This window comes from Marmota flaviventris, chromosome 5 (genome assembly GCF_047511675.1).
Source record: "Marmota flaviventris isolate mMarFla1 chromosome 5, mMarFla1.hap1, whole genome shotgun sequence".
NCBI classification, from domain to species: Eukaryota; Metazoa; Chordata; class Mammalia; order Rodentia; family Sciuridae; genus Marmota; species Marmota flaviventris.
In genome coordinates, this window is record NC_092502.1 from 13,217,095 (window position 1) to 13,239,959 (window position 22,865).

Below are 22,865 nucleotides of genomic sequence, written 5' to 3' on the forward strand. Positions count from 1 at the left end.
CAACACCAAAAACAGTAATGGGAAAAAAAAAAAAATAGTGGTTCTGAGTGTGGCCCCGAGGCAGCAGCTGGTGCCTGGAAGGTAGTAGAAATGCAGAATCTGCCCCAGCACTTCTGAATCCAACACCTGGGCCCATGTGAGGGTGGGGCTTGTCCCCAACAGATCTGTGTTTTAAGGACCCTTCCAAGTGATTCCGATGCGTAGGTCTGAGGCCCACCAGCTCACACGTGGGAACTCACTGGAGAAGCAGCCAGTTGAGTTGAGTTGCATCTTTTTCTTTCTTTCTTTTTTTTTTTTTTTTTGGTATGGGGAAGGAACTCAGGAGCCCTCGACCACTGAGCCACATCCCCAGCCCTATTTTGTGTTTTATTTAGAGACAGGGTCTCACTGAGTTGCTTAGTGCCTCACATTTTGCTGAGGCTGGCTTTGAACTGGCAATCCTCCTGCCTCAGCCTCCTGAGCCGCTGGGATTACAGGCGTGCGTCATGGCACCCGGCTTGAGCTGCATCTTGATGAAGGCGAGGAACTAGTGTGAGCAGAGAAGAGGTGGCACGCCAGGCTGGGAGGAGCAGAGAAGAGGTGGCACGCCAGGCTGAGAGGAGCAGAGAAGAGGTGGCACGCCAGGCTGGGACAGCAGCAAAGACAAGAGGCAGGACAGGGGAATCAGCCAGACGGAAAGACTAGCCTGGAGGGCGGGAAGCACCAGAAGCATCCCGGGTGGGGAGGACCGGGTCAGTGGACATGGAGAAGCAACTCGCCCGGTGGCCTCAGAGCTCTCTGGAGACGGGGCCTCCTGACGTCTCTTCCTGGAACCAGTGGCCCTGCTCCAAGCGGGAGGACAGAAAGCCAGGCGGGCAGGGCCACCAGCAACCCAACAACCTCTTGCCTGGCAAAAAGCCTCTGGTGCTACACAGACCTGGGTGTGGGCAAGTGACCTGCCTCCTGCCCCAGCTCCCCCACTGTGCGCCATGGAGGCCCTCCTAGGCACTGCTGAGGGTTGGGATGGTGCTTGGCCCGCTGAGCTGGACACAGACCTGTTGAGGAGGTGGGGCCAGCTTCCAGTGCAGCTAGGCCCCCGTGCACAGCCTGGGCCTCCTGAGTGGAGCCCCCCTCCCCAGCTGACCTTGGCTGGTGGTGCTGTGGCTTAGTCAGGGGCGGGCTCACAGGAGGCACTGGCAGCATGCTGAGAGAGTGCTCCTGTCTGAGACGTGGCACAGGGGCATGCCAGGCTTCTCCATGGGAAGATCCCACTGATGTGCATCCAGGAAACCCCGGCCTGGAGCCCCATGCCAGCTGGGGGACAATCTTCACTGCCCTTCAGCTCTAGGTTTAAGGAGCCCCAGGCTCCAGAAATCCCACATTGAAGTATTTTTGCTTCCAAATCCTTTTCTCCAGATTAAGTATCCCTTCTCCAAAATGGTTGGATCCAGAAATGTGTTGGATTTCAGACAGTTTTCAGGTTGTGAAATATTGGCTTATACATAATGAGCTATCTTGGGCATGGGTCTCAAGTCTAAATCCAAAACGCACTTCTATTTCATATACACCTTTCTTAGCCCAAAGGTAATTTGTTGTTGTTGTTGTTTGTTTTGTTTTTGGTACTGGGAGTTGAATCCCAGGGTGCTTAACCACTAAGCCATATCCCAACCCTTTTTATTTTTTATTTTGAGACAGGGTCTCACTAAGTGATTTAGGGCCTTGCTAACCAAAGGTAATTTTGTATTATCTTTTTATTGCTCCTGTATTTTGACTGTGATGCATCACATGAGATCAGGTATGGAATTTGCCATTTGTGACATCAGTGAGTGCTCACAAATTTTCAGGTTTTGAAGTATTTTTAGTTCTGGATTTTTTGATTAGGGAAGTTCAACCTATAGTATTCTCTTCCACTCTCCATTGACTCAGAAAACACAACCAAACACCTCGTTTGGGCCAGACGCGGGCCCAGAGTAGGAGCCATGGGATCAGGCACACACAGGCCCGAGAGGAAGACATAACTCAGCACATTACACCCCCAGGTTTTTTAATCTGTGAATATTTCAATGAAATCAACAAAGGTGCATTAAAATATGTTGGAAATAATAATAATCTAGAGCTTATTAATATAATATCATTAATAATATTAGTGATAGCAATAATTTTAATGAATATTATCACAAATCATTTACCTATTACTTTTCTTAAAATATTAGAACTCTACAAACACAAATATGTGTTTCAAAGTTACCAAAAGGTGTGTGTTTGTTGCTCAGTGTAAATTGTTCAGGTGTTCCAGAAATGGGACTTAATGGGTTAAAGAAGCAGCAAGTTACCTGGGGAGAAGCAAACAGGTGTCCATGGAGACACCGCAGCATGAGGTGGGGACACTTCTGAAGAAGGAGCAGACACCTTGCTGGGACGGGGAAGGGTTCCTGGGGAGGAGGCAGTGTTCCACAGGCTTCTCCACACTGAGGAGCATCTCCACAGAACAGGAGAAGCCCTGGGAGGGGTCACCATCAGAAGATGAAGGGCTACAGGCTGAGGTGACAGCTGCAGAGGAGCTCACAAGGCCATTCCAGCCAATAGAACCGGATCTCCTCAGAGTGACTACAGTGACCTCTTGGCACCAGCCTGCCACCTCAGCCTTGGGCTGTGAGCCAGGGAGCCATGCCAGGGCTCACCCGTGGAGTTGGCAGCTGCAGACTCCTACGGCCAGAGACGCCCATGAGCCAGGCCAGGGCAAGGGTGAGCAGCCAGCGGATTTACAGAGCTGCAGCAGCTGGCTTCCTGCCGGTGCCTGCTTTGTTCGTCTGCCCAACTGTGGTCACGGGAGGTGGTGAAGGCACAAGACGCATTCCAGGCCCCAGGACGAAGACGCAAGAAAGCCCACCTGAGCCCCTGCCTGCCCCAGAAGGGGACAGACTTCTCTGATGCTCAGAGCCAGACTTGTCAGAGGCAAGCTCACCCGTCTGCGAGGCCAGGGGCCCAGCAAGGAGCAGACGTGGGACTGTATATGGGAGTGCACTAAGGAGCAGTGGAGACTGCGGCAGCCTGGAGGGGGCAGCCTCATGCGAGGGCAGATGACCTCGAAGGGTTCTGAGCATCAGGAGGGGCTGGAAATTTTAGGTTTGTGTAAATATCCCAGTTTTTAAATGTTCGACTCTTTAAAACAGTATATGCAAGCAAGCTCTGCCTGGTGTGGCACGTGCTCCTAGAGCCGTAATTACCACCATTCCATTTACTCTCGAGGCCTTCGTGGTCCTCAGCACAGGCCCCGGGCAAACCATCACTCCTCTTCAGGGGGATGAGAAGCCTACTACTCAGAGGAGGCCAGTAAGTGGCAGAGTTGGGGTCAAACCCAGGATAGGTGTCCACCCAAGCCTGCTCTCCCTCCGCACTGGACCCAGAACCAGAAGAAAGCATGACCTGTCCCTAGGGTACAGCAGTGGGGCTGGCTGCAGTGGGGCCTAAGTCTCAGGCTGCTGCCTAACTAAAGCCCAGGGACTCTGTTCCTGCGGTGCTCTGTCGCCACCTACTGGTCACACTCAGCATACAGGTAAGGGCCTCCAGCACCTGGAGGATTGACCACCCTCATAATCCCCTTCCTGGCACAGTGGCCTCAGGTCCCTTCCTGGCACACTGCCCACTAAGGCCCAGTGTAACATGGATTTAAGTCCTGCCTCTGCTGTTTCCACTGTAATATGGAGCATCTTAGTCTCCGGGCCTGGCATCTCCCGTTTCCAAATGGAGAAAAAAGTGCAGCCCCACCTTGGGGTTGAGAGTGCTCAGGGAGAGAAGGCTAGTCCTGTGCTTTGCATAGCAACTCAGCTCCTGGCCCCACCACCCCTGACCTCACCACCCTGGCCCCACCAAGCCCCCAACACGTGCCCACCCACCATTGTGGTTAAGGCAGAAGAGGACCCCACAGGCCACTCTGGCCTATGGGCATGCTCACCCCAGCCCCTGCAGGAGCCTTCCAGCCAGCTCTGCCACCTGCAGTCCTCTCCGTCCTGCACTTGATGACAGTTCTGTCTGACTCAGTGGATGATGAGGAAGACTCTCAGGGCCCTGTCTTCTCCTGACATCCCTACATATGTCTCTAGGGGACCGATGACCAGGGCTTGGAACACAGTGTGGCCATTTCTTTTAAACCAAACACTAGGTTTTTGTTGTGTCTCTTCAATTTTTTTCTCTTCTTTGAAAGCAGCAAAGCCTTCTTCCCATTTATATTTTATCTTTAAGGCCAAGAATCATGTATTTTTTTTAAAGGCAGAAATGAAACCAACCTGATTTGGAAGAGATGGTAAAGAATCAGAACTTCCAGCACAGTGCACTCCAGGCCTCTGGAACCCACAGCTTGAAAAGCACTGGCTTTGGGCATGATAGGCGCCCCTGGTTCAGATGTGCCTGGAAGAAGGTGACCTGTCAACCCACGAGCATTTGTTGACGTGGATGTGGTCATGAGAGCTTTGGGTTGGAATCAGTCCTCGGTTCCACCACTTTCAAGCATTGTGGTCTTGGTCAAGGTCTTTAGGTTCCATCTCTATATAATAGGGGGCCCACAAGAGTACCCTCCTCAGAGGTGGTGATAAACCATTGAAATGATAGACTCTGAAATCCCCCATGGCCGTGCAGTTGAGAACCCAGCAGACAGGCTCTGTTACAGTCCACCAACCTGCGCTCCCAGTCTCTGCCACACCCAGACTTGGCTCCTCCACGCCCACATCATGGAGGAGGAAGTCACCATTTCCACGGTTCCTGAGAGCTTCTAAGGATCATGCACTGCCCACTAAGGCCCAGTGTAAAATGAGTACAAAACTCATTGTATTCAAACAGAAACTGGGCTCACAGAAGTGGGAGGAGCCAGGGTGATAGATCCTCACCCCTGAGCATGAACTGGAAGGAGAAGGGGCCTGTCTGCAAGAGCCAGGCTCTTGGGCCCTCGAGAGCCCAGCTCTTTGTCTGGGACAGGAGCTGGCAGCCACAGCTCTCTGCTGCTGCAGCAACTGCCAAACCACTGTCTCCAGGATGGTTGCCTCCGAGGCCACGCACAGGCCCTGGGCTGAGACCTCAGAAAGCAGAGAAGAGAGAAGGCTTGGAGCCAGCAGCCAGGAAGGAGCCAGTGGTGTGTGCTCAGCGTGGCTGTGTGTGTCCAGAATAGGAAAGAGCTGCCCTGCGCCCTGGACCTCGACACCAAGGAAACACCAAGACCGCCTGCCTACCCAGAGCCCCCAGGGCAGGCTGCTGCTGGCGTCCATTCAGACACCTCCAGGATAGGAGCCGCCATAGCTTCAGTCTTGAATGTCCTTCAAAGGTCCATGTGTTAATGACTTGGTCCCTGTCTGTGGCACTAATGGGAGGGTGTGGAACCTTTGGGAGGGGGCCTAGAGGGAGGAAGTTAGGTCATGCGGGCGTGCCCCTTCCTCTTCTCTGCTTCCTGACCACAGTGAGGTGAGCAGGCCCCCTCTGCCACACTCTCCCGCCATGATGTCCCGTGCACCAGAGGCCTAAAGCAGCAGGGCCACTAGCCGGGGACTGAAACCTCTGAAAATATGAGCCAAAGTCCATCTCTCCTTCCCTTAATGGATTGTCTCAGGTGTTTGTCACAGTGACTGAAGACTCACACAGGAGCCAGCGTGCATTCAGGACAATGTCACTGAGAGATGGTCCAGGGTGTGTCTGCTTGCACATGTGGTTGCAGAGTGTGAGGGTCTGTGGTCCCTGCACACCAGCCGCCCCCTGTACACACTCACCAACTCTCTGAAGGATCCCGGGCTCAGCCTTGTCCTGGGCTCACGGCTTGGAGCAGCCGGAGAAGCTTCTAGAATCAGGCAACTTCATTTCCAGGCAGCTGCCCAGCTCCCTATCAGAACCAGATTCCTGCTGGTCTCTCTCAGTCCCACTCTTCCCACCACTCCCCTGTGTCATGGATGTGTATAGATAAGCTGGCTATGTGATTTAGAGGAAAGACTGAGGCAGGGGGAGTGTGGGCTCTGTGAGGGCAGGTGCCCTGTCCATCCTGCACCTAGGACAGTGTGGCCTGCATGCACCCTCAAGTGGATGGCAGATGGCAGATGGATCATGGATGCATGATCAAGCAGAAGGGGGAGAGATGGGAGGGAGGGGAGGCAGTGGATGGGTGGAGAGGAGGGAGCATTGGCAGATAAATGGTGGGAAGATGAACAGATGCGAGAAGAGATCACCCACTGCATGGGTGGGTCCTGGGGTCCTGCATGTCTCCTCCGCCACCTCTTTCTTCCAAGAATCAGCACTGAAGTAGGAGCCCTATGTTTGCAGGCGATGATAGGTTCTTGGTATAAATATTCTAAATACACTGATAACCGCTCACATGGTCCCAGTAATTTACAGTCTGCAGAGCATGTCCACATCCCCCTCAGATTCGATCATCACAATAATTTTGAGAGGTTTTTTTTCCCCCCACCTGCGTCTGAGGGAATCAGGGTGGTCTGTCTCCACGACTGCTTGACTGGCCGTGGTGCCACCCAGCAGCAGGGACGAAATGGGCTCTGCTTTCCCCACTCCAGCCCAGCCTCGCCTGTCTTCCCTGGGTACATCCCACACACTCTCTCTCCAGCTGAAATTTCTAAATCTGGGTCACTCACTGAAACTGCCCACCTGAGAAATCAGTGCCACCCCTCCCTCGAACCCTCTTGTTGAAGGCTGCAGGATTCCCCTGGGAGATTGCAAGGAGAGAGGGAGTGTGCACAGACCACCACACCTGAATGAGCAAGATCGGTCCACCCAGTGAGCCCTTTTGTTCAGGGAAGAAGGAGGTGGCACATCTCCAGAGTCTTGCCATCTACCTTCGATACTCCTTCCCAGCCCCAGGAACTCCCAGCAGAACCCTCAGCAGAACTCTGGAGTTAAAAGTTCTCCCTATGAATACTGTTTCTGACATGTATTAGCTGGGTGACCTCTGACAGATCACCTAGCCCCTCTGGGCCTCAGTGTCTTTTCTGTGAAATAGGATATCTAGTATCCACTTCATAGAATTATCTCAACAGTCACATAATGGGAGTGAGCCACTTAGCACCATGCCTGGCCATGCCCGTCAGCCCTCTGTGAGTGCTTGCTGGCACCAGCAGAGGCCAGAAGGGGGGCGGAGGGTACCTTCATTCAAGTCCCTGCTGAACCACTTAGTAAGGCCTTCAGGAAACTAATTTCCGTGAGCTTCCATCTTCTCATCTCTGTACTTGGGACAAAACTCTTAGTTGGCAGGGGCGTTGAGACACTTAACTTCCCCAAATGTGTGATGCACACCCCTGGAAGCCCATGAGATGAATTTAGGTGAAATGAAGACACACTGCTGAAACTCTGGCTGTAAGAGAATGTGTTTTGGATACTTGGAAAAAAAAAAAATTTAAATCACAGCCAAACTTTTTTCTTGAACAATATTTCTTAGAACAGGGCTAACCTTATAGGCTTACTGGTATTTGAGGGGGAAATGGGGCCATCAAAGGTAAAATTTGTCAAGTAAACAATGCCCGGGTGGTATGCAGATGGCCTGAGGAAGGAGGTGCTGAGCTCTGTGAATGACAGAAAAAACACAAACAAAGATTGCCAGGTGGAATAACTGCCCCTGGACAGGATCTCGTACTAGAAGGGGAAATGCCACAAGGGCCCTGTTGGATCCTTTGGAAAATTAGATGCTCTGAGTACAGTATGAATGTTAAGTGGTTCCCAAGTTGATGACTATGCCGTGCTTACATAAGAAAACATTCCTGTCCTTAGGGAGCACAGACTCGATCTGGGGGTAAAGGCCTGTGGTGTATGTATCTTTAAATGATTCAGAAAAACTGTGTGTATGTGTGTAAAGAGAGATAAATGGGGATAATAGGAGAACCTGGGTAGTAAGTATTTTCTGCACTGTTTTTACTTTGGGGCGTATGTAATCTTGAAGCTATTTCCAAATAGAAAGTAAAACAAGATGCAAGTCATGCAGGCCAAGTTTGCAGCCCAGTACCGGCTGTGGAAGGCCCTCACTGAACCTCTGTCTCTTTCCCTCTCTCCCTGCCCAGTGTGGAGACAGTGAATGATGGGCAGTTTCACAGTGTGGAGCTGGTGATGCTGAACCAGACCTTGAACCTGGTGGTGGACAAAGGAGCCCCCAAGAGCCTGGGCAAGCTCCAGAAGCAGCCTGCCGTGGGCATCAACAGCCCCCTCTACCTTGGAGGTAATGCTCCCTCCCCACCGTCTCCAGCCCTCTGCTCCAGCGCTAGACCCAGACCTACCGTAGGGCTTCCCTGCTCCCATCTCAGCACCCATACAAAGCCAGTCAGGTGACGACCTGGGCATTATAAAAAGCCGCTAGAGCAGCTTGGTCAACACAGGGATCCCTGAGACTCCACCCAAGTCACCTCAGGGGGCTGGCCCAGGCCCACAGTGTGCCCTGGGAACAGGCTATCCAGGTGCAGGGGACCAGAAGAGTACACCTGACCCAGAGCCATCCCAGAAGGTACACAGGACACAGCTTCCCCCCAGAGGAAGATAGCTGCTCTCCCCACTCACCTGCTCCCCCCCTCTCCTGCTTCCCCCCTCACCTGCTTCCCCCTCACCTGCTCCCCCCCTCTCCTGCTCCCCCCTCACCTGTTCCCCCCCTCACCTGCTTCCCCCTCACCTGCTCCCCCCCACCTGCTCCCCCCACCTGCTCCCAACCCTCTCCTGCTCCCCCCCACCTGCTCCCCTCCCTCTCCTGCTCCCCTCCCTCTCCTGCTCCCCCCCTCACCTGCTCACTCCCCTCACCTGCTCCCCTCCCTCTCCTGCCCCCCCCCACCTGCTCTACTCATGGCCAAAACAACACTTCCAGCCTCGGGCCTGGCCACAGGCCCCCAGCAGGGGGTGGCGGGAAGTGGAGCAGGAAAGAAGACCAAAGCAGATCTGGTGGGAAGCAAACCCGGCCTTCCCACCCCCCCCCCCCCGCTGTGCCTTTTAGACCTGGACAAGGGGGACAAAGCACAGAGGGTAGTAAAGGCCAGAGGACCTTGAACCCAGAGTTCCACTGGGCAGGTTGCTCCTCCGCATCTTCCTTCCCGCACTCTGGCTGGGCTGCCATGGGTTCTCCTGCAGGGTCTGGAGGCTCTCAGGGTGACCTGGGACCACCCATCCCTTGCCTAAGCTGGTGGTCCCTTTAATTGAGCCAGTAGTCCACGTGGCAGTGCTAATCACTGCCCCCTCATTTTTTCTAAGGAAGATCAAAATACAGGATTTTTGTGGGGTATCTTCTATATTTAAGCATTGACAATAAATTCAAGTGCTGTTTTTTTTTTTTTTTTTTTCTGGGAGGGGAGTTGCGGGGTGGGGTATTGGGAAATGAACACAGGGGCACTTAGCCACTGGGCCACATCCCTGGTCCTTTTTGTTTTTTATTGTGAGACAGTTCCTCTCTAAGTTGCTTAGGGCCTCACTGAGTTACTGAGGCTGGCTTTGAACTTGCCATCCTCCTGCCTCAGCCTCCCAAGCCACTGGGATTTACAGGCCTGCACCACTGTGCCTAACTGAATTCAAGTTTCGCCCCCAGTGCAGGACCAAGAGTGCAGTTCTTTCCCAGGATATGGCCCAGGTGTAGGCCATCATTTCAATCTGAATAGCAGAGGCCCTTAACTAAGAACGTGTGAAGGGCACCTTCTCATTCAGGACTGGGCGGGTGGGAGGAGGGGCTCAGGCTGTCCCTCTCCGTCCCCCCACAGGCATCCCCACCTCCACCGGCCTCTCGGCCTTGCGCCAGGGCGCGGACCGACCGCTGGGTGGCTTCCATGGCTGCATTCACGAGGTGCGTATCAACAATGAGCTGCAGGACTTCAAGGCCCTCCCGCCCCAGTCCCCAGGAGTCTCACCAGGCTGCAAGTCCTGCACCGTGTGCCGGCATGGCCTGTGCCGCTCCGTGGAGAAGGACAGTGTGGTGTGTGAGTGCCACCCAGGCTGGACCGGCCCGCTGTGCGACCAGGAAGCCCGGGACCCCTGCCTCGGTCACAGGTCAGTGTCCTGACAGTCCCAGGCTCCCAGCATACCCGCTGGCCCTGTCCCCACCTGAGGAGGGGGCACTGATGGAGGAATGTGGTCACGTGGTGGATGGCGCCATGACTGCTCAGTCAAGAGGCTGAGCTTGCGCATCCAGGCTGCAGGCCTCACTCAGAGACATCAGCACAGAGCCTCGCTCAAAACAGGCTGCCAAGCCGCCTGTGACTCTGTCTGGAGATACCACCAGCTCCCGTGTTGCCTCTTGTGATTAGAAAAAGGCACCCCTTTGGGTGCATACAGCCCTTGAGCCATTGAAGGGTGAGTAGAACAAGGGTGAATTCAGCCCCAGGTGGCTGCCCCTCAGCCAGTGCCCTGGGTAAGGCCCCAGGTCTGCATGACCACACACAGAGCACGCCTGATGGGTTCTCATTATTACTCATTCAACAAACATTTATGGAAGGCCTACTATGTGCCAGGCCTATGCTTAATATAAGAGACCTGGTATTCCCAGTGTTATGAAATCTGATTCAACCAAAAATGCCTCCAGAGCCAAGAGTGGTCATTTGTTTGCCTAAACAAGCTGGAAACAACATTTTGGATTAGAAAGAGGGATGGCTGTAAAGGGTTTGAACTTCCTGTGTTACTCTTGAGTGTGTACATTTGAATCTGAAATCAGCATGAATCCTGGCTCTGAATGTCATCCCATTAGGGAAAATGATGCATTGTGGTTAAAAATGGAGTCCTCACCACCAGTCTTCCCACCTAGGAGACGTGGATGAGGCTCTCCTGGCAGCTGCAGAGGTGTGGTGGTTGTGGCAAAAGAGCTTATCACCAAGCCTGCCACACAGCAAGTGGCACTGCTCAGGGTACAGGTTAATATAGCTCTTGGTTGAAAAGCCTGGGCCCAAAGGTGTTTTGGATTTGGGGTATTCTCGGACTTTGGAATATTTATGCACGTATACAAGGGCTGGCAGACATGTTGGGGGTAGGACCTGAGTCTAAATAAAAAATTCATTTGCTTCCTATATAGTGTGTACACATAGCCCTAAGGTAGTTTCAGGCAATATTTTTAGAGCACCTGCATTTTAACTGTGACCCATCCCACGGAGTCAAGTGTGCAGTTTTCCACTTGTGCTATCATGTTGGTGCTCAATGTGGGCTTTGAAGCATGTGAGATTTCAGATTTTTGGATTAAATATGCTCAACCTGTAGTGGTAGTAGTCATAGTGTTATCTTTTAAGATGATAGAGCCATGGAAATGTTTACAGAAAGCTAACTTTCCTCCAAGCACTGTGTGTGTATGTGTGTGTGTGTGTGAGAGAGAGAGAGAGAGAGAGAGAGAGAGACTGTTGGCAACTGAGCCTATTGTCACAGCTGGTAAAGGACATTGGGGGAAGTTGCAGCTGGCCACTGGGACAGGGAGTTTGCGAAAAGACAGATGCTCGGCCACAGGGCTGGAACAGGCAGACCACAGGGCCACGGCTCCCGGGCTGCACTCAGCTCAAGATCCCACAGTGCCAGATCCCTGGTCCCTGGCTGGGTTGGACAGGGAAGCTTCTGGAAGTTACCTGCTCTGGTTCCCACCTCCTTCTCCTCTCTGCCCCCAGCTGCAACCATGGAAAATGTGTGGCCAATGGAAGCTCATATGTGTGCAAGTGTGCCGAGGGCTATGGAGGAGCTTTGTGTGACCACAAGAACGACTCTGCCAATGCCTGCTCAGCCTTCAAGTGCCACCATGGGCAGTGCCACATCTCAGACCAAGGGGAGCCCCACTGCCTGTGCCAGCCAGGCTTTAGTGGGGAGCACTGTGAGCGAGGTGAGTCTACTGTGCTCATGGGAAGAGCCCCGGGAGGGATGCAGGAGTCCGAGCTCGACTCCAAGCCCAGAACCCCTCAGTCTGTCTGTGCCATTCAGGTGACATGTGCCCTTGATTCAGTCACACTCGAAGCCTCAAGTCCCTCAGCTTGAAAATGGGGGCAATTCTATAGCTTCCTGTATCAGATTCCTACTGCTACATAACAGATGGACCCCAAAACATAGCAGCTCCAACCACAGTATTTGTTTCTATCTCATATGGTTTGGGTGGGTCAGAAACTCAAAAACGGTTTAGCTGGAATCGGCCAAGGTTGGATTTAGCACAGCAAGGGCCGTGGGTTTCCAGAAGCTGATCCAAGAAGCAAGATCTGCCTCCACTTTGGTGCATTTCCATTGTGCTGGTTGTTGGCAGGGGCCCTCAGTTTCTCCCTACGTGACATCTCTACCTGGAATACTTGAGGGCTCTCACAACAGGGAGGCTGGCTTCCTGCACAGGGGAAAAAATCAAGAGAGCAAAGAGGAAGCCACAAAGCCTCAGTGTCCCCAACTCACCTTGAAAAGAACTTGCACCACCATTTCTGTATCATTTTGGTTCATGGGTCAAGGGCATCCACTGAGGAAGGTAACTACATAGAGAATGTGGATACCAGGACATGGTGGTCAGTGGGAGCTATTTTAGGTGTTGGTCACCACACTGCCTTGTCCAGTTGTTGGACTACATGAGCTGTAAAGTATGTGGTGCCTGGAACACTGCTAAGAAGTCAGAAGCTGAACTACATAAACTAGTCTCATGAAAAGTCTAGGCTGAGAGTCTGAACAGTGGCCATGAGGAGGAAGGCCAAGCTCTGCCACTTGGAACTTTTGTGCTTTGAGCCGTACACGTTACCTCTCTGGGTCACAATTCCTCATTTAGAAGTACAGATGACTCAGTGCCCCTGCATAGGTTTATTAGGAGGATGAAGTGAGAACATAGTGAAGACAGGATTAAAAGTTCAGACTTTTGGGTGACATCAGCAAGTTGACTGCTTAGAGCAACCTAATAGATGCCTCTTCCAACTCATAAAAGGACTCAAATAATGAATGAATAAATAGCTACATTTTGACTAGAATGTCTAAGGGAGCATTGTGGAGCATGGTGAGGGAGTTGGGGAGGAGCTGGTAACCAGAGAAACGCCAGCAGCATACAGAGTGGAGTGGAGCACCGTGCTCAGCCACCCCACTTCCCAGGTGGGCTCAGAACCAAGACTCCTACCAGCCGAGAACCAAGGGGCCCCCATTGACACCTACGGCCTGAGCTCCTACCACAGTGTGCCCTGGCCCAGGAGCCAGGAGGCACCACATCCCTCCATCCCTCATCATTTCTCACACTCACATAAATGATGGCAGCACTAGGACAGCAGCTGCTCAAGTCCAGGGGCAGTGTGGCAGCTGTGACCTTGGCACTTGGACCCACAATGCACTCTTCATGACAGGGAGGCTGAGCCTGGTCTGGACGAGTTGCCACACGTGGCTCCTCAGCCAGAGAGCCAGCATTGTTCACTCAGTGACACCACACTTGTGCCATCACAACTCCTGCACTGAGACCAGAAGCACTCAGGCATCACAACACTGGTTATAGAAGAAGAAACTGCAGGGAGACCACACTATGGCACCAGTCTAGGACCAAACCAAGACACCTGCCCAGTTGACACCCTAGGGCTCATCTACAGGAGAAAGTCTTCCTCTACTCCATAAAATTAAAAAAGGTGACTGTTCTACCTGATCACAGAAATCAATATAGGGACAAAAGAAATATGAAAAAGCAAGGAAACATGACACCTCAAAAGGAGCAGAATAATTCTTCCATAACTGACCACAAAGAAAAGATGGATGTATGAAAAAGAATACGAAATAATGAGCCTAAGGAGACTCAGTGAGCTACAAGATAATACAGGAAGATAACTCAATGTAATCAGAAAAAACAGTTCATGATCTGATATAAAAATAGATATTAAAAGAAATAAAACAGAAATATTGAAGCTGAACAATTAAATGAATGAGATTAAAAATACAATAGACTACATCAAGTGGAAGAAAAATCCTAAATTTCAAGATGGGTTCTTTGAAACAATCAAATCAGAGGGAAGGAAGAAGATGAGGAGGAAGAGAAGAAGAAGAAGAAGAAATCAGCATACTCAACTTATGGGACACCATTAAATAACAAATTACCTCATTAGGGTAGTAAAAGTGGGAGGAAAGACAGAGAAAGGCACAAAACACCTATCTGATGAAATAATAGCTGAAAATTTCCCAAGTCTTGTAAGAGATATGGACATCCTGATTCAGGAAGCTCAAAGATCCACAAACAGATTCAACCCCAAAATTTTCTTTCCAGGTACATTGTAATCATGTGGTTACAAGTCAAAGAGAGAATTCTAGAAGCAGCAAAAGAAATGTGTCCAGTCACATGAGAGATTCCCCCTTAGACTATCAGCAGATTTTTCAGCAGAAACTTTGGAGTCTAGAGAAAAAAAAATGAATGACCTGTTTAAGTGCTGAGAGGAAAAACACAGCCAGCCAAGAATATCATACCCAGCAACGCTATCCTTCAAAAATGGTGAAGAAAATAAGGTCATTCCTAGACAAGGAAAAACTGAGGTCATTCCTTACCTCATCATATAATAAATGCTTTAAGGGAGGGCTTATGCTAGAAGTGGAAGGGCAGTAAGTACTATAATGAAAACATGAAAGTATCTCTATAGTGATAGAGATAAACTTATAATCAAATTCAAAATAGTCCATTATTGTAATGGTGGTATACAAATCTTTCAAACTTCTAGTATAAAGGTTTAAAGTCAAAATGGTCAAGGATAATGTGCCTAAAATGAGTTGTTATGGAATACAAAATATAAAAATGTAGATTAAAGTAACAGCAATGTAAATTTTGAGGGATCAAGGTGAAAGAAGAATATTTATATGTGGCCAGAGTTGGGATCAATATAGTCTACTCTTACTGTAAAAGTCTTTGTGTTTACCTCATGGTAACCACACACACACACACACACACACAATTATAATTGATACACAAACAAGAAAAAGGATCAAATCATAGCAATACAGAAAACTACAAAGGTGAACTAAAAAAGAAAGGACAAAATAAGAAAAGATCTACAAATGACCAAGAGAGGTAAGAGTAAGCCCTTACCTAACAATAATAATCTTGAATGTAAATGGATTAAATTTCTCAATTAGAGCATACAGATGGGTTGGGGTGTAACTCAGTGGAAGAGCACTTACCTAGCATGCATGGGGTTGTGGGTTTGATCCCAAGCATTGCAAAAATAAAAGCAAAAGATGCAGAGTGACTGAAGAGATTTAAAACATAAGACCCCACTATATGCTGCCTACCAGAGGCTCACTTTCCTGTAAAGACAGAGAGTGAAGGAATGGGAAAGACATACCATGCAAAGGAAGCCAGAAGCAAGCAGAATAGCTATACTTCTATCAGATGAAAGAGACTTTAAGTCAAGAGTTAATAAATGAGACAATGCCATTACATAATGATGAAAGGGTCAATTAAGCAAGAGACTGTAACAACTGTAAATATATATGCACTCAGCACCAAAGCATATATAAAGCAAATATTAATAGATAGAAATGGAGCAATAAATTGCAATACAGGGTAGTAGGAGACCTCACTCTCATTAGCAGACAGATCATCCAGACAGAAAATCAACACAGGCAGACTAGAATTAAATTATACTACAGACCAAGTGAAACCAACAGATATTCACAAGGCATTTCATCCAACAGTAGAATACACAGTCTTTTCATCCGCACATGGACATTATCCACAGCAGAGCATGTGAGGTCACAAAACAAGTCTTAACAAGTTCAAGAAGACAGGTATGATATCAAGTGTCTTTCCAGACCATAATACAAAACTAAAATAACTAGATCGACTTTGGAAATTTTATAACTACATGGAAATTAAACAACATGGTCCTGAGCAACCAATGGATCAATGAAGAAATTAAAAGGGAAACTTTAAACTTCTTTGAGACAGATGAAAATGGAAACATGTTATACCCAAACCTATGGGACATAGGAAAAGGGAAGTGTATAGCAATAAGTACTTACATCCCAAAATAAGACCTCAAATAAATGAAAATCATGCCTCAAGCAATTAGAAAAATAAGAACAAGCTGAACTTGAAGCTGGTAGGATAGAAATAGAGACTACACAAGCAATATAGAGACCAACAAAATGAAGAGATAGTTCTTTGAAAACACTACAAAAACTGACAAGCCTTCAGCTAGACAAAGAAGAAAAGAAAACTCAAAATCAGAGATGAAAAAGGAGACATTACAACTGATGCTACAGAACCACTAAGGGTCATCAGAGACTATTATGACTACACATAGACCACCTAGAAGACATGGATGAATTTCTGGATACATGCAAGCTGCCAAGATTGAATCATGAAAAAACAGATCATCCAAACAGACAAAAACAGTAAGGAAATTGAGCCAGTAATGAAAAGCTATCCCATCAAAGTAAGGCTTCATGACTTCACTGCTAGATTTGATCAAACATTAAATGACAGTTCTTCTCAAACTATTCTAGGAAATTGAAGAGGTCAGAATACTTCCAACTCATTCACCAGGCCAGCACTTCCCTGAGATACAGAAAAGGGATAACAAAAGTAAACAAGGCACTTCTCCCAGGGGAGGGAGCTCTTTCCCTTGTCCTCCATCTCTCTCTTCCACCTGTGGGTCCTTGAGACGCCTCGCCACTGCCAAGTTCCTCTGCAGTCTCCGTCCAGTCCCCCTGTTGCTGTGGGTGGTCTGACCCGTTCTCATGAACCCCCAGCTAGTGACACGAGGGAATGGCCCCCTGGCTGCGGTGACTGGAGGTTTTTCTCCCACAAGGACCCTGAGAAGTCCTCTTCCCTGCCACCAGCATCCTAGGCAGCCGGCCCCCGTCACTAGAGAACTCTCATGTGTCAAATCCAGAGGAACTACTATTCTCCAGCAAAACAGCCCATTTCTTCAACTTTACTAACTATTTTTAAATAACCACAGGAAAGTCCTCAGGGTAGTGTGAACAGCTCCCATAGTGCCTGGCCCCAGCTGTCACATGTTGACACAGGGTACTCTCCCTCCCTGTCCCAGGTTGCTCCCACTTGCACACACATGCACACCCATTGTCACTAGACTCTTTCTGAATCTTTAAACCACCTCATGATTTTAAAGAATTATGTGTAGCTTAACACAGATCCATTCACCACCTTCAAATACCTGAAGCCTTAAAACGCAGAGGGCCCTTTCTCCTTCAGTCTCCTCTGATGCTCACAAGAGCTGTGAATTAGTAGGAAGAACATGTCACCATCTTCCAGGCAAACATGTCACCATCTTCCAGGCCAGGAAACTGGCTCAGGATGACCAGTGACTTGTCCAGGCTGTAAGGGGGAGGGTCCTGGTACTGAGTCCATTACTGCCTTCCTCAGCACCTGCTCCAGACGTAGCCCAGTGTCATGAGGACGGGAGAGGGCTGAAGGTGAAGAGCCAGGTCAGGTTGAAGGTTCAAGCAGACCAGGGACCCCTGCCCAGCCCTCCTGTCAGTTCTAGGCCTTTGGGGAAATCTTGCCTCAAAGGCCCTTTGCCTCATCAACTGTTGCTCCTGTTCAGATCTGAACTCCCTCGTCATTTCCCAGAGAAGCTTCCCTGGGCCAGGGCAGGTTCCCTTGCCATATGCTCTTATATCAACCTGTCCCACCTCAGTTTCCCATTACAGCTATATCCACTTAAGTGATCCTGTAATTAGTGTCTGCACTCTGGACGAGGGAGACAGGCACTGAGGGCCGTGGGACCCGGGGCAGCCTGGAGATCTCCTGGCCCATCAGAGACGCTCAGCTCCCACCCATCACTACAGAGCAGGGAGGCCAGCCCAGCCTCGCCAGACTTTCTGGTTTTCAAAGAAGCCGGAAAGTCAAAGTCTTAAATGGAATCTGGCTTTTTAAAAAAATATTTATTTTTTAGTTGTAGTTGGACACAATACCTTTATTTTATTTATATATATTTTATGTGGTGCTGTGGATATAACCCAGGGCCTCGCATGCTAGGTGAGCACTCTACCACTGAGCCACAACCCCAGCCCAGAAATCTGGCTTGTTGAATGTTGGTAAGTGGTTTAGTTCTTAAGCACGTGTCTGGGGACAGGATTTAGGCCACAGTCCACCAGTTGGCCTTCATCTAGTTTGGACTTGAAGTTCCTTGAAGGAAGGAACCAAGCTGCTTCCTCATGTGCTTGAGGCTTGGTTGCACCTACTATAGAGCCTGGCACAGAAAAGGCATTTAATATGGAGGGCTGCTGGGTGGGTGGGTAGGTGGATGAATGGACAGATGGCCGCATCAGCAGGTGGACAAGTGAAAGAATAAGTACACGTGGTCTTCAGACCACAGTGTTCCAGAACCGCCCAGCTGGGAACCACTTCTGGTCCTGCCAGGGCCCTGGAATGTCCTGACCCCACCTCTTCTGCCCTCTGCAGAGAATCCATGCCTGGGGGAGGTGGTCCGTGAGGCCATCCGCCGCCAGAAAGGCTACGCGTCCTGTGCCACAGCCTCTAAGGTGCCCATCATGGAATGTCACGGGGGCTGCGGGTCCCAGTGCTGCCAGCCCATCCGCAGCAAGCGGCGGAAATACGTCTTCCAGTGCACGGACGGCTCCTCGTTCGTGGAGGAGGTGGAGAGACACTTGGAGTGCGGCTGCCACCCGTGTTCCTGAGCCCCGCCTGCTGCCTCTCAGACTCCAGCTCGTGGGGTCAGGGACAGCCACGGGCCCCTGTAGATTTCGGAATGAAGGAGAGGAAGCAAAAGAAGAAGAGAATATTAAGTATATTGTAAAATAAACAAAAAAATAGAACTTATTTTTATTATGGAAAGTGACTATTTTCATCTTTTATTATATAAATCTATCACGCCGTCTGAGTATATGTACTATATCGTGAGTTATTTTTACCAAGGTTTGTTTTGTGTTGTGTATTTGTTGTGTTTTTATAAACAGCTGTTTAAAATTTTAAGATTAAAAAAGACTAATAAAAATGTTTTAAACAAAAGGATAAGAATAATGAAACGAGAGCCGGCCTGAGGAAGAAAGAGGAGCCTTTGTTTCCCAAGCACTCTCTGCCCTGCCCGCAGGGACAGGACCTGCTTACCTGCTCAGGAAGTGCGCAAGAGGAAGAGAGAGGAAGGACTGTTCTTTGTTTCTTGGTCTTAACTCTTTCTGTTCTCTTCCTAAACACACACTCAGCTTTTAACAGCCCAGGTTGTCTATGCCCAAGATGCCCATCTCTTCCCAGAAAAGCTTCTGGAGGTCTGGCTGACTGCCCATCTGCCCTGGGGGCTGCGGGGTCTGAGCCCACAGGAGACCCCTTTTCTCCTTCCTGGATGGCCCTGGTTTGCATTAGAGGACTGGCCATTTGAACTTTGCCCAGCACTTAATCTGGGCCTGTTTTGAAACAGCTGCTCTTACCCTGCCCTTCCTGGGTCCTCCTGGTGAGTGGAGGGAAGAGGGCATGGCAGTCCCCCAGGCCCCCAGCACTGGCTCTTCCCCGGAGGGTCCCAGCCCATCCTCCACCCCCAGCCAACTCCACACTGGAATGCAATAGCAAGAGAGGAGATGGTGAGGGCTTCCGCAAGAGGGAGGCCACAGCCAAGTCTGCCCTCAGCCCATAGATGTCCAGCCAACAGGCCTCTGCCACCTGTCCTTCCGGCCCTGTCATGGGGACAAAGACCCATTGTCTGCCTGCAGCACTTGCCAGTGCCTATCTGGACAGCACCTCATCTGTCAACCCTGCTCTTCAGGGAAGGTAGGGCAGTGAGCCCATTTCAGACAAGGACACTGGGTCCTGCCCAGGCTCTGTCAACCATCTGGCAAGTAGGGAGCCAGAGCTGGAGAGCAGCCCTGAAGCTCCAGACTCTTCTCCAGAGCAGGTAAACGGGAGGTTCAGGCAGAGTGCCCCAAGAAAGAAAAGTGGATGCTTCCCTCCTCTTCCCTTCCAGCCCTGCTCTGCCTTGTTCATCCCTGACGCTGTCTTCCTTTACACAGAAGAACTCTAGAGACCTGTGTATCTAGGAAACAGGAGCAAAGGGAGCCTGTTTGGTCTCTGTTCCTCAAGGGCCTTCCCACCCCTTCTTCCACTTCTCTCCCCTGCCCTCCCCTGCCCCCCGCACTTCCAGTGCACGACCCCAGGGTCCCCACTGTTTGCACCAACCTCTGGCTCCTGGCTCCACCCCTCCTGCCAGGAGCTTCCTCTGCTGGAGCTTCAGAAGAGAACTTGGGACCTTCCAGCTCGAGGGCCCCAGAGGAGCCCCGCTGCTCTGTGAGCATGAGTGGTCAGCCAGAGACTCAAGGAATAAAGAAGAGAGGGAGGAAAGGAAGAAGGAGGGACACAAGGCAAGTGGGAGACAGGACGAGGGAGGGACAGATGGAGGCATTTACTCAAAATATGCATGTGTACTGTATCCAAGGTGCTGCGCCTCGCGATGGGCTTGCTTCCAGTGTTCACATGTATTTAATGCTCACTGTGTTAGACATCAGATATCATTCTAGTTGAGATATATATATGTATTATATATATAATATATATACACATTTAATTCTCTAAACAACCCTTTAATAAAAACGTTATTAACCCATTTACCAGTTGAATAAACTGAAACATAGAGAAGTTCGCAAACTTGTCCAAGAGAAGATGGTTAATGAATTACACAGCTAGGATTTGAACCCAGGTTGTTAGGCTCCAGAACTTGCTCACCTAACCACGCCACTTCTTATGAGAAAGAATGTGTTCTGCCCTTAAAGAGCCTCTGGTCTGGGACAGAAGCAATTCCTTTATTGTATGTAACAGTTCTCTAATGGCAGTATAAAGAGGGGGCTGTCCAGAGCAGGGAATTTCCAGTCCTGGGTCTTAGAGGAACAATGGTTGGTCAGGAAAGGGAGCTGAACTTTCCTGGGAATGGCTTTCAAACAGCAGTGGAATGTGGAAAGTCCTGGTGCAGGAGTGTGAGACACACTGGGGAACAGAGAGATGTGGGGTGGAGGGAAAGTCAGGGATTCAACCACAAAGAGCCACACATTCCAGGCCACAGAGAGTCAGAGGGTTTTTGGGGGATACTAGCAAAACAGGGTCTGAAAAAGGGACAGAACTGGTGGCAAAGTAAAGAAAGGCTTGGACAAGGAAATGAGCATTTCTCACCAAAGTCACCTCAGGGGACCTGGTTGTTGACTTTGAGGCTAGAAAACACTAATTTCAAGAAGGAGCCCAGAAGTCTTTAGGTAGCTCAGAAGGGGCGTCCTGGGATCTGTCCAACACTCCTCCTACCCTCCATGCCCCTCCAGACACCCCCACCCTGCAGGTGGACCTGCCCTTCACCACCCCTAGCTAGCCTCTCCCCATCCAGCCCAAAGCCCACTCAGCTGCCCCTCAAGGGCCCCACCCAGGGTCGCTGATGTTCTGGAAGGACTCAGCAGGCTACTGGCTTTCCTCTGCTTCCCCCCAGGACCCCGGCCTCCCTCTTCCAATCATCCCCTTCACTCAACAGAGAGCCAGATCTGTCTCTCAGTGTGGTGTTGGTGGGGAGGGGTGGAATTTGAGCCTCCTCCTTAATTTAGGAAGCCCTGACTTTAAGAAATACCAAATGCAAGGACTATTAAGAAAAGTCCTTCCTAAAATGAAGATTCTCTAACAAATGAAGTTTTTAAACTCACTCTCCCCTTGAGCAGCCAAATTCTAGGAGCAGAAATCCCCATGAGACAGGGAGAGTTCAGTCAGTTACTTTGCACCTGAACGTACTCTTTAGGGACACTCATGAGCAGAAGGGACTACTCAGCTCAGGAAAGGGGAGGAGAGAGTCCTTCCAGACTCATCCAGGGGCCCTAAAATAGCTGATGAAATGATGTATTTAAAAGCTCTGTAAAATATAAACTTAAAACCTTAAATGTAAGATGCTGTTATTATTACTGTTGTCATTGTTGTTGACAAGCTGAAAGGTGCTTTGTAGAGGAAAACTTTGTCTTTTCAAACTCACTTTGTGGCTAGAAAACACCAACTTCAAGATGGAGCCCAGAATTCTCTGTGGTAGCTCCGAAGCTCAGCTCTGGAAGGAGTGTGGTGTTTCAGAAAGAGGAAGAGAGGAGGACAGGGAGCACAGAAAGAAAGGGAGCCTCCCAGGGCCAGAGAAAGAAAGGAGACAAGCCCTCGGGTGACTCTCGGAACCCAGGGATAGTCAGGATGGGGCTTGAGCCAAACTTGTCCTTCACCAGAGATGAAGCTGTCACCAGACTGACGTAAGGCCAAGCAGTCAGCCGCTGCCTCTGTTGGAAGCAGAAGCCCATGGCAGTAACTGACCTGACCCCCAAAGACCTACAGGACCCCAGATACCAGAGATGGAACCTTGGGGTTGCTGGGGATGCGGAGACTAAGAATCAGAAAAAAAGAAAGGAGTGGAGAGACCGTGCCGCAGACCAGAGGCAGAAAGAGAGCCAGGTGTCCACAGGTGCAGGTCCTCCTGTCACCGCATAGTGGTATCCAGGCAGAAGGAAGCCCAGGACGGACCCTGCAGCACAGAAGTGTCCTGCGCCTTCCCTGACCACCTCCCAGGGTGCTCCCAGATGGTCAGGAAGCTGGGCACGGTCTGCCTTGGTGGCACCACCCATCTCTTTTAGTGTGGCTTGAACAGTGCCAGCGGAGACACCCAGAGAAGTTGGTCAGAGGTGCCAGCTAGCAGGAGCAGGAAAAGCAGACCTGGGCCTCTGCAAAGCTGGTTTCTAACCCAGCATAGGTTCTAGTGGGAAACCCTTTTAACCCTTTTTAAAAATGATGTTATAGTGTTGCTTCTCCATGTGGAATAACTAATGTGCATTCCTTTCCCCACAGACTGTCATTTTCTGATGTCATTTAAATAAATGGATGAGTCACAAGAAGCTACCAGAGGCTCTCGTGAAACCATACTCAGCCCTGCTGTGCGACGTGTGCTTTCTTTTTACCCCTTCCGTACCCACTGGGGCAAGATCACTGCTCACATGGAGTTGGGGCAAGCCCGGGGTGGAAT

The 22,865-nt window shown here is 50.1% G+C and overlaps 1 protein-coding gene across 1 annotated transcript in view; it reads left to right on the forward strand.

Moving 5' to 3' along the window:
* The window catches only part of Slit3 (slit guidance ligand 3), a 568,801-nt gene extending 550,015 nt beyond the window's left edge, over nt 1-18,786 (forward strand). The window contains exons 33-36 of the mRNA XM_027938651.3: nt 8,019-8,173; nt 9,687-9,972; nt 11,565-11,773; nt 18,302-18,786. Of these exons, the coding sequence (XP_027794452.3) occupies nt 8,019-8,173; nt 9,687-9,972; nt 11,565-11,773; nt 18,302-18,537 (886 nt within the window). The 3' untranslated portion in view covers nt 18,538-18,786. The remainder of the gene's footprint in view (nt 1-8,018; nt 8,174-9,686; nt 9,973-11,564; nt 11,774-18,301) is intronic.
* Nucleotides 18,787-22,865: the final 4,079 nt, after the last annotated feature.